A 19,402-nucleotide genomic window follows, 5' to 3' on the forward strand; every position below is an offset into this window, starting at 1 on the left:
TTCTGCCCTCTAGGAGCGCGGGCTCTCACCTGCAGGGCATCAAAACCTGTCTGTGGTGGCAGGCTGGATTACACCAGTCAGCCAGAACACTAGTATTCGGTAGGTTTTAAGGGGCACCTCTAAGGTGCCCTCTGGATGCATGTATTAAAAAGTCCATTACTGGAATCAGTGTGGGTTTATTAATACGTGTTGTTTGATGCCAAAAATCTCTAGTTTCAGTGAAGCCATCATGTAGATGAGAAACTCGTAAACACCAGAGTCCAGCACATGTTCTCAAAATGGCTTCCTTGTTCACATGTAATATCTACAAATCGACTTAGACATCACAGGGGCATATCTACTCATGCAGATATGTTTACACATGTAATATAGTGCACCCTGCCTTAGAGCTGTAAGGCCTGCTGTAAGAGTGACTTCCCTATACTGCATGCAGTGTGTGCCATCTCGTGTCTTCACTTTTCTCTGCACCATGGCACGCAGTCTGCAATGGCAATTTGATGCTGGTGCTGAGGAGTCCCTTAGGGTGGCGCAACACATACTGCAGCCCTTATGGACCCTCTGTAACCTCCTTGCCATAGGTACCAGGGGAACCATTTATTAGGGATTTACAAGGGGGGGCTAAAGTTATTGGCAATTGGGGTAACAATTGTACAGTTTTAGGGAAATATCTGGTACTGGGGACCTGGATAGCAGTAATCCAGGGCACTTCTGTCAAAATTGCATCAGATACCAAACAAAACGTGGGAGTGACCATGTTAACAAGCATATGCAATGCAATAGGTCTCGCATTTACGCGAGTTTGAGCTATTACCATGGCAAATAACAATGCCTTTTGTTTTTGTTTTTAAAACATAAATAAAAGGCAGTGTCATTTACAATGCCAATAGCTTAAGCTTGCGTAATTGTGAGACCTATTGCATTGCAAATTCTTGTGTTCTACATGATATGAATTAAAAGAAACAAGAAACTTTATGATATTTACTCCTCAAATCTACTTATGTTCATGTGACCTCTTTTGTACATACTAAAGCATATGTGCCCAGGATTTGAATGTACACTAGTGAGAGCACCCCAGCCCCTGAAACCTCCTCTCGTGGATACCAGTGCGAGCAGACTTCAACCCCAGGACACTGGTGGTAGCAGCCCCCACCCAGGACACCGGTGAGCCCCCTGCACACTAGTACTAAAAGCCTCCACGCGGAACAGACCCTAGTGGGAGCCGCCTTCAGCTGCATAGCCGACGGAGCGTGTTTGGGACAGTTGACACCCATGAACAACTGGCGCCCCTCCCTCCACGATGCACGAGTTGGCGGGCATGTCCGTGTCTGACCCAGGGCAGAGCGTCCGCGCGCAGTCTCCACCCTCAAGGGCAGTGCGCACATTCTTAATTTGGAGCAGTGCCTGCTGGTGAGGCTCACCAGCACCTATTTCTCACTCACCAGTCTGTGACCCTGTGAGAAGTTGGCCTGGCATATGCTGGTCACTAGTTATAGTGGCCACCTTGCACCAGTCTAATTCGACTCTTAAGGTAATAGGTTTAAAAGACAACCTTTAAAGAAAGCTATCCTAGTGATAGCTGTGGAGAGCAGCCTTCAGGCTAAGTCTTGAAGGAGTGTTAAGCTTATTGTTTTACCATAGATAACCTCTTGAATGACCAAATGAAAGAGTAGTCCACACAGGTATATATATATATATATAAAATATATGTATTCATTCTAAACAGAATCCCACAAGTCTCTTTATGAGGCTAGAGGTAAAGTTACAATTCAAACAAGCATTTATAGATACAATAATTAGCACTGGAAATCACAGGGCCCCAGGGGGGGACCAAACCATATATTAAAACAGTGGTATAAGAACCACGACAATTCTACAGACAATGCCTAGGGCATTTAGGATCGCTGGCCCCTTGAGAATCCACCCCAGGTTATGAGGAAGGGGACCCACGGGAGGTGCGTGCAGTGGAAATAGCTGCTATCGGGATCTCTATTAAAGCCTATGGAGAATGTCACAGTTTGATTTAAACAGATTAAAGACCCTTCTAGCAGGAGTTCAAAGTTAAAAACTTAGAGTTAAGCTTTTGAGGAGCCCACTACCACGAGAGTACCGAGGTACCACTGTTACCTGCCCCAGGGAAGCCGGGTGCATAGGTCGTTTTCGATGTTGGGTCGCGGGCTGATTTTCAATGGGAAAATTTACAAAACTGCTGCTAGCCAAAAGGGTCGATGATGCCGTGAAGATTGAAGTTGTAGATCTTGTAGAGAAGAACCTGAAAGCAGAGGGGACAGAGTCTGGGTCACGGCACAGTGACGAGGGAGCTCAAGGAAAAGAGCCCTTCAATGTCGGGTGCTTCAAGTGGAAAAGGCGTAGCTTGGATCTGCAGCCACGGGCTCCGGGAGGCTTCAAGGAAGGCCAGCTTCTGGAGGGCGACTGTCCCACGAAGGATGAGGGTCGCTGTGGTGTTAGTGTCCGGATTGGATCCACTAAGCCTTGGCAACCGCAACCCACGCAAGATGAACAAATCAGCTACTGGTGCAGACCCACGAGGTCTGTGAGAGGTCTCCTTCGAGGAGACTGTAGAGCAGGCCTGGAGCAACCAGGGGAACTCTTAAAAGTAAGGATTGTCCTCCGCCAGGGCCCACAAGTCGAGAGACAAGGGACCGCAGAAGGCAGCAATTTGGAGTGCGTAAAAGGGTGCCCACGTGCCACCGGGGTGAGCTAGGGCGCTGATCTTTGGCACAGTTGCTGCAGAGAGGTTGGCTCAATATTGGGTCAAAGCACAACTTCCCCACTGGTCAGGGTCGTGTGCTACGCAAGAGGTGGCCGGTGTCCTGGGGTATCGTGGATCTCGGCACCCACGCGGTCCACAATGCTCAGACTTGCTGGGCACGCTCACTGGCCTCTGGGATGCTAGGAAACCCACCTCAAGGTTGAGAGGAGTCGTCGATGTCCGAAGGAGCAGCGAAGTTCCAACTGGGTCACTTGCAGTGTTTCAGGTGCCTGCCAAGCAGGGGGGTAACTCCTTTACCCCAAGGGAGATTTCTTCAGTCAGCTGGGCAGCAGCTCGTCGAAGGTCAAGTCTGTTAAGTCAAAGATTAATCTGATTCTCCGGGGACACGTTATTCACCTTTATCCACAAGATTAGGAAAGTGTCCAGATCAGTGTCCACCAATGGTAGTTGAGGCGGGAAAGGGTGGCTACACCCTCTCCCCTTTGTGTGTTTCCCCCCTGGGCGAGGGGCAGGATGCCCCTGAACCGGTTCCAGGCAGTGTATGCAGAATGTAGGCGCTGTAGCAGCCTACATGCAACTCTGAAAGGTATCCTATGGTGCACCCACCCAGTTCCAATCCACATAGCCTGTCTGGGAAGGTGCTGGCACCTCCCTGCAACAGGATCCCTATCGTTCAGCTGCCGAGGCTGGGGTTTTGCCCAGCAACAGGCAGCCAGAGTCGTGAGGGTGGCGAGTGGCATCCATTTTGTGATACGTGTGCACCTTTAAATTGGTGTCTAAATTCTGCCGCTTTTCCCATATCGCCCCTCTAGCAGGGGGGAATCATGCCCTCATGCCCATGTTTGACACCAAACACGATATGGTTCTGTGTACCAATTCTCAAGTTATCACACTATCGCGATATACTTATAATGCGGTTAAGAGTATATGGTATGGCTACACTACAAACAAACCAGCAATGGTTTTTACGAGGGTTGCAGAGGGGCCCTACTCAGGTAGGGGTCCCCCCTCACACATATCTCAGCACCCTGCCTTGTAGGATTAGCAAGGCCTGCTTGAGGGGTGACCAATGAGAATACATGTGTTGTACATAGGTGGGATACAGGGTACCTGTATCCCTGTAAGGGGGTGCAAGCACCACCTTACCCAGACTACAGTAGTGGTCTGGTGGTGTCATTTGGTATGGCTGTCCCAGGGTGGCACAATAAGTGCTGCAGCCCTGGTAGGCCTCTGAGGGACCCATGCCCTGGGTACCTAGGGTACCATCTACAAGGGCTGACAGGGTATCCTCAGTATCCAATTGGGTTGTACCTAGGGTACTTACATCAGTTTAGAGAAGAAGCAAATAGGCTGGGGCCCTGGTTAGCAGGGCCACAGCCTGGCTAGAGTCATAAAACAGTCAAAACATCAGCAAAAAGATGGGGGCAACTATGCAGTCGAAGCCACTCTCCTACAGACCCTGAGCATGGGAGCAAAACACTAAAGGGAGAAACACAAGAAGCAGTGGCAAAGACAACAGGGACACAAAATAGCCTGAATGAGAGTGGTGAAGGGACAGAGCGATTGACTGGCGGTGGATTAAAGAGGGACCGGGTGAAATTAAGACCACGCAGCCTTTGTATTCAGGCAGCACTTGCTGCTGACTTCCAAAACTTGGGCCCGGCACGTATTCTTTTACAAATTAAGCACTGCACGGGTCCTAAACCGAACGGCGAGGCGTCGCCCAAAAACAGCTGTTTATGCGTCGAATATGTGAAGGGCTCTCTCCACCCGCCTCTCGATGGGAGCCGCCAGTACCGCAAGGGGTCAATGCTCTGATGTCAGAGTGTGCGGGTGTCACTTCCTCTACCCAAGCCTTTTGCCTTTCCGTTTACTGCACATGGGAGCTCTGAGTGAGCACCCATTTATACGTCATCTTATTGGGGGATCTATTTTTGGCTGCCTTCTCGAGCGCAAGGAGTTAGAAAGCTAAACCACAACACGCATATTAAACAGCTGCTTCGTGGCGCTTTGCCATGCCAAGAAAAATACTCCTCCTTGGTGCAGCTCGTTGTATGATGACGCCTAGTGTGTTATTAACCGCGTTCGAAGCGTTTCAGATGTTCAGCCAACGACATAAAACGTGAAATATGTAGAATTGCGAAATTATAGTCGTGCAGGTGATCCGGGATTAGAAATCGATTTGTGTCCAGAAATTGGCACTGCAGCCCGGTCGCTGAGGTGGTGAATCTGTGGGTCTACAATGGTTTCATCCCCTGCGATGTGGCGCCAGGGTTTAAATAAATGGATTATTTGGAACCACGGAAAGTTAAACATGCCGCTTGCAATTCCAGCAGGTATAACGATTGTTTCCAGAAACTCGACAGAAATGTCATTTTTTTTTTTATTTTATTTTTTGCAAACGTTAAATTTGGATGTTTGCCATGTTTCCAAGCACTCCGGGTATAGAAGGCAAGTGAAGTGAGTCACGGGCTTGTCCAGGATCAGACGTCTGGTTATGTGGAAACCCGGGTTAGCCCGCTGGTTTCACGAATACAACCGTTTAAAGCATAGACTGGATTTAGAGCCGAAACATGGCATTTCGGTGAACATTTGCAATAGACATGGAATACGTCTAACAGTATTAAACAGACACTGGGGGTGTTGCGCATATATTTTCAAATCACCGATCACAAAAATAAACACAAAGGTACATCGCGAGTGGTGCGCGAGAGCGAGCACTCGTGTGAGGGAGCAAGCCATCTGTTTTGCATTATGGCGCACGAGTCTGGGCATGATAATGCAAAACAGATGTCGGCCGTGCGGGTAACAGACACCAATAGTCTGTGGGCGGGGCAAATGCAGGACATGCGCCCGCATTTGCCCAATTGCGTGCTGTCTTTGTTAGAGAGACGCACGCAACGCCCAATAGCCTGCAACGATAACAAAACCACACACACGAGTGTGTGGTCAGCTTTCTGAAGCACCTACAAGAAGTCTCGCAATGCGCGAGCAGGCTCCGCACTGCAACGCTAGGCGCGAGACCTAAAAAGGGCCAATTTTCTACATTGTCCTGTATTCTAGAAGTCTGGTTCCATTATGTAGGCAAAATAAGTAATTTACGTTTTCAAAAGTGTTTTTCATTGGGCTCCTCAATGTTATCCCTGAAGGCAGACTTCATTTAATTACAATAATATTTAATATATAATTAGGTGCTCCTGGTATGAGACTGCTACCCTGGTCCTAAAATATTTCACCGTGTGATGAAAATCTTTACCATAAAAGAAGACTGTTCATTACTTGTTTGTAGTCCTGTTAATTATTTTAATCCTCTGATATAAGCAAATCTTCATTTCTTATTTAAGAACAATTTATGAATCCTTTTCAAAACAATTTTCCGTCCAAATTAAAACATATATAGAAATTTCTCAGATTGACCAGTTTAGCAATTTCCATGCCAATGCGTTTTGTTTCATTACAATCTCCTTCAGGTGAAAACCGATACATAAATTATTTTTACGTTTTTTTCAAATTATCGCTGAAAGTTATCAAAACATAAAGAAAATACTAAGTTAATGGAAATGCTTGATGTTAAAGAAGTCACGTTCACCCTAAATGATTATCCTTAAATATTTGGGAAGAATAAGTGACTAAGATTATTTTCATTATAGTCTCTCTCATATCTTAGGCATCCATAATACCCCTAAAGGTTTCAGTGTCCAAACAAATGGTATTGCATTTGAGCCAATATCAAGCAGTATTGCAGTATCCAAAGTCCCTTTGTAGTGATCTCATTATTTAAAACAAGCATTTACAATGCAATGGTCTCGGCAATATTATAGGTAGAGCTATTGGTATTGCTCATTATTTTTTTATCATTTTTGTATCCCTAAATAAATGGCATTGTCATTTCTATTGGCATTAGCTTTTTTTTTGCATATGTGATACCTATTGCATTAGCAGAGAGAGAGTGAGGTAGTGAGATAGAGAGAGAGAGAGTGAGGTATTGAAATAGAGAGTGAGGTAGTGAGAGAGAGTGAAGTTTTTAAGTAGTGAGTGAGAGAGTTTTTTACTGTGGTAGTGATATTGTGTTGCTGTGAGAAAGAGAGAGTTGAGTAGCGAGTTAGAGAGTGAGGTAGAGAGTTAGTGAGACAGAGTGTAGTATAGTGAGAGATAGTGAGGTAGTGAGAGATAGTGAGGTAGTGAGAGAGAGAGTGTTAGGGAGAGAGAGTGACGTAGTGAGAGAGCCAACCCCACACACATACAGAACCACCCACACAGAGCCACACACATACAAAGTGTATCACCCAGACATACATACAGAGCCACACATACAGAGTCAGCCAGACACAGATAGAGAGCTATCCACAAAAATATTCAGAGCTACAGACATCCACATACCGAGCCACTGACTTACACATACAGAGCTAGCCAGAGACATAGTCACTTAACACACATACCGAGCTAGCCACATAAAGATACTGAGCCATCTATACACACACAGAGGCACCTATGCACTTATTGAGCTACACATACACTGAGCCACACACACGCACAGCTACACACATAGAACCACACAGACATACACAGACTTACACATACTGAGCCACACACACACAGAGCCACCAACACATACAGAGCCACACACGCACAGAGCCACACAGTAACCTCAAAATTTGACACATATTTACTTTTTGCTACTTCAAATGTCACCGCTACCATAGATCCAGTTGTAGAGTGCATCGATTAAACTATGAATACTGTGTTGAAGATGGAAGGACGCAGGCAATACCGCAGTTAGTTATTTATAGCAGCGGCGTTGCGTTATGATTCTCAAGCACAATTTAGAATAGTTCCACCATAATTTACGTTAAAAGCATAAAACAGCAATATACGTGTGACGTCATTCCCACCGGAAAATACCATAGGCTTGAATCTTCTGGCAATATTTACATCGTGTCCGTGGGCTCAATTAACTAGTAGTCCTTTAAAGGGTTTCCTTAATTAAAGGGGGTTAAATTAGCTGTAGATACTTCCACTTGCCAGTGAACTCGAAAGGAGGGTATTACAGCATTACAAGTTCAACCCACCTTCAGCTCTTCGCCCTCTGCGGCTCCTAGGCCCGTACGTGCCCAGGTGAATCCCAGAATGCAGCGCTGCTGGCCCCAGAGATCTGACGTACGTCACAACTATTAACTGGCCCGGGGCAGGAGTTTGAACTCCTGCGAATTCAGCTAGCATGTGATGTGTCCGAGGCCCAATTGGGCAATATTAAACGGTGTAATGACAACAGCTATTGCTTACAGTGCTTTGAAACATAAGTGAGGCACTATATAACAGTCAATTTGCAGGGTGCCCGCTAGGGCCACACCAGGAGGTTGACTGTGTCACAGATGACACAGGAAACACAACCGGTGCTCCGTCTCCCTGCATCACTTTATCAGGGTAATAAAACACGGAGGACTCCGTATCAAAAGCTGAAGAATTCCTTGGAGTACCTTACACCCACAGGGCCGGGAGTGTTCAGTCAAAGAGGTGCGCAAGAACAAAGGCGAGACACTGAGCATCAGTAGCAGCCAGGATCAGATAGGATCTACGTTGGCTGGGAACCCGGGATTAGCAGTTGAAGCCTGCACCCTGCCCCCACAGTAGCCCACAGGTCCAGAGTCAGACACCCCACTTCTGCACCACTCAAGGAGTCAAGACAGGGGGGGGGGGCACCTCACTAAGTGACATCACCCAGTACGTGCTCACATTTCCATCTTGTGGTCGGAAGTGCGGCCGCCAAGCCCCGCCGCCAGACAACTATATTACGTTTCGGGTTGTTTGCCCCCCACGGGGGCTCCTTCTGTGGCTATTGTTGGGAGACAAAGGCGCCCCTGTGAACTGTCTGCAGAGGCCCGGGGCCAGGAGATACAGGCCTGGGGGCACGGGCGTGTCTCAAAGTCGGCAAATCAATCAGGTTTACAACTTTGTCGTGAGAGCTCACATTTAAACACAAATCACAGATAAGATCTGCAGGCTGTAACTAGAAACAGGCAGCAAGCAGAAGGACCCCCTTAATGAATGTAAGTGGCTTCTACACCTGGGCTCCCTAAAGGAAGCAGCCTGGACTACCAAATTAGGTAGCTCAGCGAGCTAAGCACTCGCTGACGAGAAACGCAGGTAACAGATTCAAATCTCTACAAAGCTGTCCTTTTAATCTGTTAAATGTTGTTAAAATGAGTACACGAGCACTTTGCCAGGGCCGGTTTTGGTTCCCAGTCCGGCCCTGGATGGAATCAGCCTCAGCAAGCCTCTTTTGGCATCGGCATTATTATGTCATTTTGTGGTGTATGTCATGTACTTATAGTGGAGGGGGCGAGTACAGGTCAGGAGCTAGTCCTGCGAGAGTAAAGAGGAGCCATTGAAACAATAGAAACCATGCGTGTTTTAAGTTTTTGGTTGCCAGCTTTCAGCACATGATGAAGTACTGTTTTATAGTTCGAGATTAAAATCCACTCTTTTTCCTATTTGTGAGGGACTACACAGCAGGGCATGGCCATCCTCACATAAATTGTCTGACAGCAGGCTGGGAGACAAAACTGTTATGAATCCTTAGCAAAATTTCAACAGTGGCTATAGTTCTGAATATTGCAATCCCAAACAGGACAGCCTGCTTCTCAGAGGCTTTATCTGCAGGGGTCTGTCTGTCTGTTAAAGTGTCTGCCCGTAGCATGGACTGCAATCTCACAGATGGGCCAATACGGCGGGTTGTGGACATCATTTGGGGAAGAGGTTAAACAGCTAGTTCACAATATTTCCTTGTGCAAGCATGTCAGTCCATCATTAAACTACAAAAATGATTGCAAAAATAACAGTGACATGTTTATAAAGTGGCATGTTTGTATAATATGAAGTTAAATTAACGTAAATAAGGGCATAGCTTTATTTTAAATATTGCACTTACACTTAAAACAGAAATGAGGTCTTTTGCTTAATTACATAGGAATGGTTCAGAATGTAAACGAAATTACCACCAACAAACTTCACACGTGTTCAGTCACTAATATAAGGCTTCCAAGAAGTAGCGTACAACCCGCAGGGCATGCACTTCAGTGCCTCGTAATGTGTAGTAGACGATAGGCAATTAGTTTAGCCTGCCCCCACTCCCAAAAAAAAGGGGGCATGCATATTTCTTTAACACCAGTCTAGGTTTTAATGATGCCCCCCGAATTGTTTTACTATCAAGCATAAAAGAGTATCTCCTGCCCCTGCACATAAAATCATCTCTAATCTTACAACTCAATGGGGCATCGATGCTTTAGTCCCAGCAATTTCAATCAAAGCGAAAACAGAGACAAAAAACAGCGCAAGTCACATTTTAAAGCTAAACGCAGTTAAACCTTTTACTGCCTGTGTTTGTATGCCGGCGTTTTGAGCATTATCTGTATTCCTGCACCTTGCTTAATGTAAAACCACGGGCCGCTCGCATGACCATAGACATTACAATTGCCCGACAACTTGAAACTCCATCCTGCACAAACGAGTTTCAGTACTGTTGGCTGTCACACAATAGCACTGGTAACCTCAATAGAAATACGTGCAGGTTAGTACCCGATGTGGAAGCAGGAGCCCGGTGACTATGTGGGAGAGGTAGAAGGGAGGGGAGAGTGAGAGCAGAGAGAGTGGGTAGAGGAGCAGGGAAAGAGACACAATAATGAAAGCATAACTAGCACGGCAGTCTCCGGTTTGACGGTGTTTGTTTAGCCAAAGCTCTGCAATATCTTCGGGTTGAGTTTCCGGTATTTAAAAAATTTAACAAAGAAAATAAACAAAAAATCTGCAGAGCGAGCTGCAAGGCTCCTTATGTGTAGTGGACCAGTCACCATTTTAAACCAGCATCATTAGTCAATGTTAGCAAAGCCTGTGCCACGCTCTTGCGATCAGCTAACAACAATGCACGCGGGAGGCATACACAGCCGCGAGCGTTATCTGGGGTCGAAGAGGCGAGGCTGGCACAGGCCGGGGGCTCCTCCAGTCTTCGGGACACTAGGCTCCTGGTGAAGCTGCACGGAGAAGGAGCTGAGCAGCCCTTTCGGTTTCAAACGCACCTCTCGGCTCGACGCTGACATCCTGCTGGGCAGCCCCTCTCTCTAGCAGTGAAGGGGCTGAATGGAATCCCGGCTGCTGGAACATGCCTGGCTTATCAAACCAATCAAACAAGGAGCGAGGGACGGTGGTGGTGGGGTGGGCAACACCGTGAAAAGTGGCGCGTGTATATTAAACATATGGTGGATGGAAGCTTTGAAACTCGTCCTAGGGCCCTGCTGATAACATCCAGTTACAGAAGGTTCACAAAAACCTCGGAGCGTCTCCAAGACAATGGCTTCATTCTTCTGTCACAAGCAAAGTGCGTGATCCTTACGAAGTTCGTAATTCGAGCCGTTAGGGTCTATCGGATGGCTCGCACAATAGGGAAAACGCACAAAGGAGGAAAAACAAGCACAGCGTGAAAACCCGGTGTGCAGGGCAGCGAGGAGGACGCAGGCGGGCAGCGCGCGAGAGCAACAGCAAGAAGATCCTCACGGTCAGACGATAGATAAAAAATGGCGAATGGGAGCTTCCAAACTTTTTCGGATTCGGGGGCGTGTTCCTGCTGTTCTAAAAGGGCGTGGCTAAAAAGTGGAAAGAACAGCAAGGAACACGCCCCCGAATCTGAAAAAGACGGAGCCTATTTGGAGGGACGGCTCTCTCCTCCAATGGCTGGCCTCCGTTTAGGAAGCCAGCCAATGGAGGAGAAGCAAAAAGAGAGGCGGGCTAAATAGCCACTCTAGGAAACATTAAATCTCCAACTTCCGGTTCTGCCTTCGGCAGACCGGTAGTCCTCGACCTAATGAGGGCATTCTCCTGTATCTGTAGCGGGATCCTCATGTTCAAAGGCTACCGAAAGAAGTCCGGAAGTGTTTGTATTTTATATATCATTTGTTTGTAATGAATTGGTGCTTTTATGATCTCTAATAAGTGATCGAATAAAGATTTTGAAGAAAAGAAGTCCGGAAGTCTTACATTTTAGGTTTTAACCCTTATTTGTCCTATACGTTTTTTCTACGTTGTTATAGTACCAGGTACTGACTTAAAACTTACTTTTCATCTGATTGGAACTCCTTCAAATTCTGTTCAATGTCTATGCTTACCTTTCTAAAGGTGGGTGCCAGCTTGAAACATGTTCACCTGATTATATTGAAGAAGGTGTATAAAGCAATCCAATTAACAAATTCACTGTGACTTTAGAAAATTATTTCCTAGTGTTGCAGCTATTACACAACTCATTAAATGTTGATCCTCACTCATACCCTGTGGGGTATATTTATATTTGTTTGTTTTTCCTTATTAGGGTTATCAAGCAGTGCCATAGTTTAAAGCTGAAAAAGTCACTTATAACAACGATTCTGCCAAGCTACAAGTATATAGTCCTCCAAGAGCCCTTTCCTTACTAAATACCCTTTTAAAGAGAGACTCAAACCCTTTTGTGTGGGGATGCCTGGTGAGAGGCTGTTGGGATTTACCGTTTTGGCTACCAAGCTCTTACTCTTCCCATAGTGCCAGTTTTCCCTTCTATAAAACCTACTTATAGATTTCAGGTAATGCTTTTCCCTACTAGTCCCCCCGCCCCCCCCCATGTAAAATGCTCTTGCTGCATTCCTTTAACACGTTATCATTCATGCGGGCGCATTGTTCTTTGTGTAATACTGAGCTTCCATTTCTGTTTTTATGATTGCTTGACTCACAAGAGTGCAAAACAGTTGAGATGAACTTCATTTATAAAACTAATACACATTTGCTAACTATCATTCAAGAGCTTGTGTTGTCTGCATGCAAACTGAGACTCCTACTCTGTCAGTTGATGAATCTGGGCCTCTTTGAATGGAAAGAGACTCAAAACTGTCCTTATTTCTTTTTAGGCTAGTCCCAGTCCGAGTCCAGTGGGGTACAGTCCCATGACACCCGGCGCCCCATCGCCAGGCGCATATAACCCACACACTCCCGGCTCCTCCATTGAGCAAAGCACCAGCGAGTGGGTCACCACTGACATTCAAGTCAAAGTTCGAGACACTTATGTGGACAATCAAGTGGTTGGGCAGTGCGGCGTAATTCGCAGTGTGACAGTAAGTGATTGTTCTGGAAAGAGACACTTCCCCAGACAAAGATCTCTTGTCAAAGTGTGAGGGCATCTCACTTGTTGCCTAGACTATTGTGCCTACCTATAGACAGTATTGGCTGTTAATTTGTGTAAGGTAAAGATACCCCTGAGCAGACTGGTATTTAATAAATCAGAAGGGGTATGAGATTAAGTAGTCTCTTGAGTACAGTGCCAGAAGATGCTTCAAATAGATGTTTATAAATCCTAAATGTATTTCCCTCAGATTCAAAATGAAAAGGACTGCATTTGATAACTAAGAGTTATCTCAGCGCCAACAGACCTGTTGGTGTACGTGCGCTCTATAAATCCCCATTAACATAACATAACGTGCTCAAGAATAATAGTTGCAGTTCTCTACATCACAGAGTGCTCTAGCCATAAGGCATTAATACATCTTTGCATTGGAGACTTATGTGCACAAAGGCAGCGACAATAGATCTGCGTACATGTGTATAATGGAATCGTTTTAGGTGTACAGAAAGAGTGCGCAGAGTAAGGATTGAAGAGGCCACTACTAATAGACCTGAATAAACGATTCATCTGAATCTGTTCTCTTGTCAGCGGTTAATTCCTGAGAACTTGATGGTCTTGTTTCTCAATGTTAGAGCACACTCCTTATCCATGGATTCTGATAAACTCTAGTGTGGCTTTTTATAGATTTTGTCGAAATGTAATCTCATTCTGGGTCTCAGGTGATTGATCGACTCTCTTTATCTCTAGGGTGGATTGTGCTCTGTTTTCCTGCAGGATGGTGAGAAGGTAGTAAGTATTTCTGGAGAGCACCTGGAACCCGTTACCCCAACCAAGAACAATAAGGTAGGGATCATTACCTTCTCACATCAGTAAGACATTTTGTACTGCTCTTACTATGTAAACATTAAACCATGGTTGTTGGCAATACGGTCTGTTGTAAGTTTTCGATATTGGGCAATATTCCTTTTTATGTGATGTCAGAGGTGCCATATTCTTTAGGTCTGGTGTGTATTTTAATTAAATACACTGCCTAACTTTCAGTTTCTATGTCATGCATATGTGATGTGTTAGATGAATGCTGCATTGATACCCTCTACCTTCACGATATAATGCTGTAGGTAGGGTTCCGCTTTGGGGAAGCCATGTCTGTCTTTATTTCTGTGATTTGGTAGATGATTTACTTTGCTGAGCCCTGGTGACCTGAAAGTGTATGATGTTTTAGATTAGGCACTACATTTGGCTTGGTCCATAATGTTGTGAATGTGTAATATCATATAACCCTATTAGTGCCTGTGATTCCTAAAGCACATTTTTGTAATATGCCTCTGCTTGTGATATCACATAATATACGGCCCTTTTCTTTACTGCATAACATAGCCATACATGGAGCAGTGCATCAGGACTGTGTGTCTGTTGCCAGTAGTGATGTCATAGATGATGCATTCATACAAGTTAACTCTTTGGCATGCTTTTTATTTGGTAATTGCCAGCAGCGGCCCGTGCAGGTAAGAGCGGTGGGACCGGGGGGCATTTTGACCGAATACCAGGGAAAATAATTATTTATTTAATTTTCCCTCATGGTCGTCTGTCGAATCCCTCCTGACCTCGTCCCAAAACTCTTACCTGCACGGGCTGCTGCTGGTAATCGCCCACCTTGCTCCTCTTCGTATGACATCTGCACTGGGCAATTCTCATTTGAAGTGGTGTTTTTTTCTTTCCTTTTTTTGACTATGGCTTTTTGGTTTTGCAGGTCAAAGTAATTCTGGGAGAGGACCGAGAAGCTACAGGGGTGCTCCTGAGCATTGACGGAGAAGACGGAATTGTCCGAATGGAACTGGACGAACAGCTTAAAATCCTCAACCTGAGGTTTTTGGGCAAATTGGAAGCATAGGAAGATGACATTTTTAATCTTTAGACACTCTCTTCGGACCCCTGTACAGATAGATGTCTTATGTTCTGTTTTCTGAACCAGATATGTATACCTTTTTGTTTGTTTGTCACTTCTGCACTTGTGATTGGCCAGCGAAGACCATGATGCATTTCTTTTTGCTTCATAATGAAGACCGAGTGTAAGACTTCACGCACCTCCATGGGTGCCCTCTGAGAAGAGCAGGCCCTCCGCTGTGTAGCTGTTGTTTCAATAAAAGCATCTCGAATGCAATCAATCTTTTCTTGGCCCTTTCCTGAAAGAGAGCCTATTGACATGCATCCACGTGTCTTTCCATTCTCCACATGCCATGAAGCAGCAACGCCGGATCAGTGGCGGCCTTCTTAAACGAGCTTTTCCAAACCTACAAGAAGGCCCAGCCTTACCAAAAGATGAGGTAAGTCAGTTGCTGTGCAGCCCACCAACTGGGAGCATCAGATTGCTGCTTTGCTCTTGGGAGCAGCAAATACAACCCTTTTTGGTTGGGCACAATCTCCAAAATATGCCTTCATCTGTGGTGCTGTAAATTCCCTCACCGTTCCTGCACTTTAGACTCATAATGTGTGCAGTTTGCCAGTTGTACTGTACTGATTTAGCTTTCCGATTGGTTCAGTCAGTGTAAGAGGCCAGGAACTTGTTCATCTGGACTGAGCTATTGTTTAGTTGGTTGATTAACCTATGTCATGTCAAGTGAATATGGCACGTAAGGGTTTTATTGGTCGTCAAATTCTGGAAATCATTCGTTAAACCTAACCGTTTATAAAAAAGAGGGAATTTAACCACTAAAATCTCAACACTACTTCATTGCACAGGGTTACAAGGACAGTGGTGTGTCACAACGTAAGGCACAAAATTGCAGTGTGCGCCACATTGAGGTTGGGCAGAAAATGCAATGGTCAATTCCATAGAGACGAAGTTTGACTTTTTTGTTGGAAAAATTATTTCTGTCAGTTTTCGAGCTGCACATATCAATGCCCTAGAGGCCACATCTCCCAACCTAACCAGGAATGCAAAAACACCACTAGTCTGCTAAGATGTGGCAGCGATTCACCCTACTCTTAAGTCTCTCTCCCTGATGTTGCCACAGCAATATTTTACATTCTATTCTTAAAAACGTCTGTTCTCTAATTCAGGTTTGAAACTTTGTTGTATACACTTCTCCTAAAACCTAGCTGTCGTGCATGGATACTGACCGTCCGATCTGGGGTGCAACTTTAAATTAATTGTAGTGAAAAGGTCACTTTTCAATTGAATGGATAAAAATAAAGATTTTGTTAAGTATAGTGATAAAATGCAGCAAAGCCCTTAGCAAAATATAGTCAGTAGGTCCCCTTAGCTCTGTGGTACTTTCGAAATGTGTGGTTCTCTGAATGACCAGTGTCTCTAATTTTTCTGATGCCACTATTGTTCCTTACATCTGGGTTTATTTTTATATGGGTGGCACAGTATTAATCGAGGAGGCAATTAGGCCATCATTGTTTGCCAGAAAGCTTTCACGTGCTGCCCGATATGATCAGACTCACAATTCGTTAATTGTGCAGCTTAGCCCGCCCTTCCTCTCAACCAACATAACCACACCCTCTGCCTGCATCTTGCCAGTTAGTACCTTTAGAAGCTATTGAACAGTTCTATTATCCAGAGCTCTTGTATTCTTCCTCCATAAGGAGTTAACTGCATTCGCATGACAGCAAGCAACTTATGATCTGAGGTATAATGCCATGCAGGTAGACCTTCCCTAGGTGAAAGGAAGTGCAGAAATTCAAAAGCAAGGGCCAGAGCTGCTTACCAAAAGCCCTATTGCTGAAGCCATTAATTTGCTGAAAAGGGAAATTGCCATAAGTCAATCGAGTGGACTATTTTTAGGGTCCTGTGGAAAACAGGTTATTGGACAATAACTAGTAAATCTACTGTTGTTTAGCACTTTTGACCCAGGACCACAAAACTATTGCACTCGAAATGAAGGAATATATTTTGTTGTAGGGTTCATAAAAATTAATTTGCAACAGGTGCTGCTTTAGGCCACATGCTGTACACACTCCTGCCATCTTGTGCTGGGCTTGGACATTGGCAATTTGTTTTATTTATGAAGATGTTTTAGGCTTTGAGGTGTCTCGTGATACCTCCACTGAAACCCACACTGCACTAGTGCACAAACTCTACCTCGTATTGTTTTTTTTTCTGCCATCAGGTTTAGACATGTTTGGACTACTCTTTACCTTTGGGCACTGAAAAAAAACTTTGATACTGGAGGACTCGAACACTTTGTTATCAAGATATCGAATATACAGAGTTTTCTGATGGATACTTAAAACTGCAGATTCCTCACCTTTAGAACACTCCCCAGGCATTAAACTGGATCCAGCAATTCTTTTGTGCACCGCTATGTGGTGCCATGTTGCTCCCTGTGGCCCTGTACTGCCCTGGAAATGACAAGTGGGAACCGCATAGAAGCGCCACCCCTGCACGCTGACAGTGTCTTTCTTAACTTGCCTTGTGATGTGGATCTGCTGCCACATTTGTCATGCACTATGGAACTATGTTCCCTCCAAGATAGGCCTGATGCTAAGTTGTGATTGCAAAAAAACGATGTCGGTCACAGACCCTTAGAAGGTGTTTCTTTGGCATATGGGCTTGGGGCATGAAGTTGTGCAATAAGTGCTTCGTTATAAGGCAATCTGAGACCGGCTGGCAAAGCTGTATGTCTCCTAGCAGCAGCAGAAGAAGTTGTAACCTTTGCGTAGAACCCAGGCCAGGTCATGGGTGCAGGCCTGTTCTCACTTTTGGGGCTGCTCTCACGAAAGGTCCACCTCGTGGTCGAAGTCCTCCTATAAGTCACAAGTCAAAGTTAAAAAGACAACGCAAGTGGTACGAATCCTCATCCCGCCACTCTGTGTCCAAGGAGAAGGTGCAAGGGTGTTACGATATCAATCAGTTCTCATCCAGGGGATACTCATCAATAGTCATAATCTATGAATAATCCCTGCCCATGTGCGGGATCCCGGAGCATATAGAAAATACATATATATATATACATATATATATACATATGTGAAAACATATAAATGCAGCCTAATAATGTTCAAAACATGGCAATGCTGTCAATTACATATTTTTGCATAGTAGTGCCCCCGTAACCCGTAAGGAAAAAAGGAAGCATCAGGCAAATTATAACACAGCACTGCTTTATTGCCATAAAGCAACATGTAATTGTAGGCATTCGCCAGTAGGCTGCAGTAGAGTATCAAGAAACCAAGAAAACTGACACCCTGCCTTTAAGGCATTAGAGTAGGGGGACCGTGCCTTTAAGGCCTGCCCGTGACCCCCTGCTCCCATGATGCACTACAGGTGGCAGTTGGGCCAGTTCTTTTTTCCGGCTCCTTCTGTGAGGATCCTGGAGCTTGAGCTCTTCAGTTTTTTGACAGAAATTTTGAATTACAGCTTTTTCAAGCTTTTTTCGACGTTTTCTGGCTTTTAAGGGCTAATTCTGCTGGTTTCCAGGGAATTTTCCAATTTTTTCCAGTCAGAATGTCTCCTTTATTTAGAAAATGCCCTTCTTGTGGTAATAAAATGGCACTGGCAGATCCACACTCGGTGTGTATTGTGTGTTTACCATCAAAACACGATCCTGACCAGTGTCCCCACTGCCAGAAGTTCTCAAAGCGCACTCTGAGGGACAGAGAGCGCATTAAACTGCATGCAAGACTGGAGAAGGAACGAAGCCGTCGTGAAGGCGAGCATTCCTCATCAAGACCACCTTCTTCAGCTACGCAAGTACAGAAACGGCGACATACCAGCTCCCCGGGCTCCAAAAAGACCAGGAGTCCAAGAGGTTCGCCGTCGACGTCGAGGATGCCGGCGAAAAGGCAGAGAACTTCGGCGTCGAGGGATTCATCCCACCATCAAGAGTCTCCGCCGCGCAAAAGTAAGTCGGCGTCGAGAGGCGGCCCTTCGGGCTCGAAGGCTGCTAGTCTGGTGACATCTGGACTGTCTCCGTCGACGTCGAGGCTTCCGTCGACGTCGAGACACTCCCTGCCACCCTCGAGGGGGTCGACGTCGAGAGATGCGGCGATGTACATTCCGCCGCGAGTGGGCCGGTCGCAGTCGATGGTTACCCCCACTCGGCGACATAGAAGGTCGACGTCGAGAGGAAGATCGACGTCAAGATCACCACGTCGACGTCGAGAGAGGTCAACGTCAAAGTCGCCCAGTCGACGTCGAGAGAGGTCGACGGTGAAGTCGCCCAGTCGACGTCGAGAGAGGTCGAAGTCGCCCAGTCGACGTCGAGAGAGGTCGAAGTCGCCCGGTCGACGTCGAGAGAGGTCGAAGTCGCTCGGTCGACGGCAGGAGAGGTCGACGTCAAAGTCGCCCAGTCGACGTCGAGAGAGGTCGACGTCGAAGACACGGCCGACGTCGAGGTCATCTAGCCGACGTCAGGTGCCAGAGAAGAGAAGATCGACGTCGAGGTCTCCGCGATCGGCGTCGAGACCGCCGTCGAGACCAGAACGGCATACCTCACACTTGCCGATGGTGACGCAGACGTCGTCGACGTCAAGGGATTCGACGTCGAGGGCGAAAACTGGACCGCCCGCGGAGAGGTCCCCAGGAGAAC

General features: G+C 46.0%; 1 protein-coding gene across 2 annotated transcripts in view; it reads left to right on the forward strand.

The window, feature by feature from the left end:
• The window catches only part of SUPT5H (SPT5 homolog, DSIF elongation factor subunit), a 166,015-nt gene extending 150,988 nt beyond the window's left edge, over positions 1–15,027 (forward strand). For both annotated transcript variants that reach the window (XM_085625192.1, XM_085625191.1), the window contains exons 27-29: positions 12,655–12,858; positions 13,614–13,709; positions 14,617–15,027. In XM_085625192.1, coding sequence (XP_085481318.1) covers positions 12,655–12,858; positions 13,614–13,709; positions 14,617–14,757 — 441 coding nt within the window. In that variant the 3' untranslated portion in view covers positions 14,758–15,027. The remainder of the gene's footprint in view (positions 1–12,654; positions 12,859–13,613; positions 13,710–14,616) is intronic.
• Positions 15,028–19,402: the final 4,375 nt, after the last annotated feature.

The sequence above is a fragment of the Triturus cristatus genome, chromosome 9 (genome assembly GCF_964204655.1).
Source record: "Triturus cristatus chromosome 9, aTriCri1.1, whole genome shotgun sequence".
NCBI classification, from domain to species: domain Eukaryota; kingdom Metazoa; phylum Chordata; class Amphibia; order Caudata; family Salamandridae; genus Triturus; species Triturus cristatus.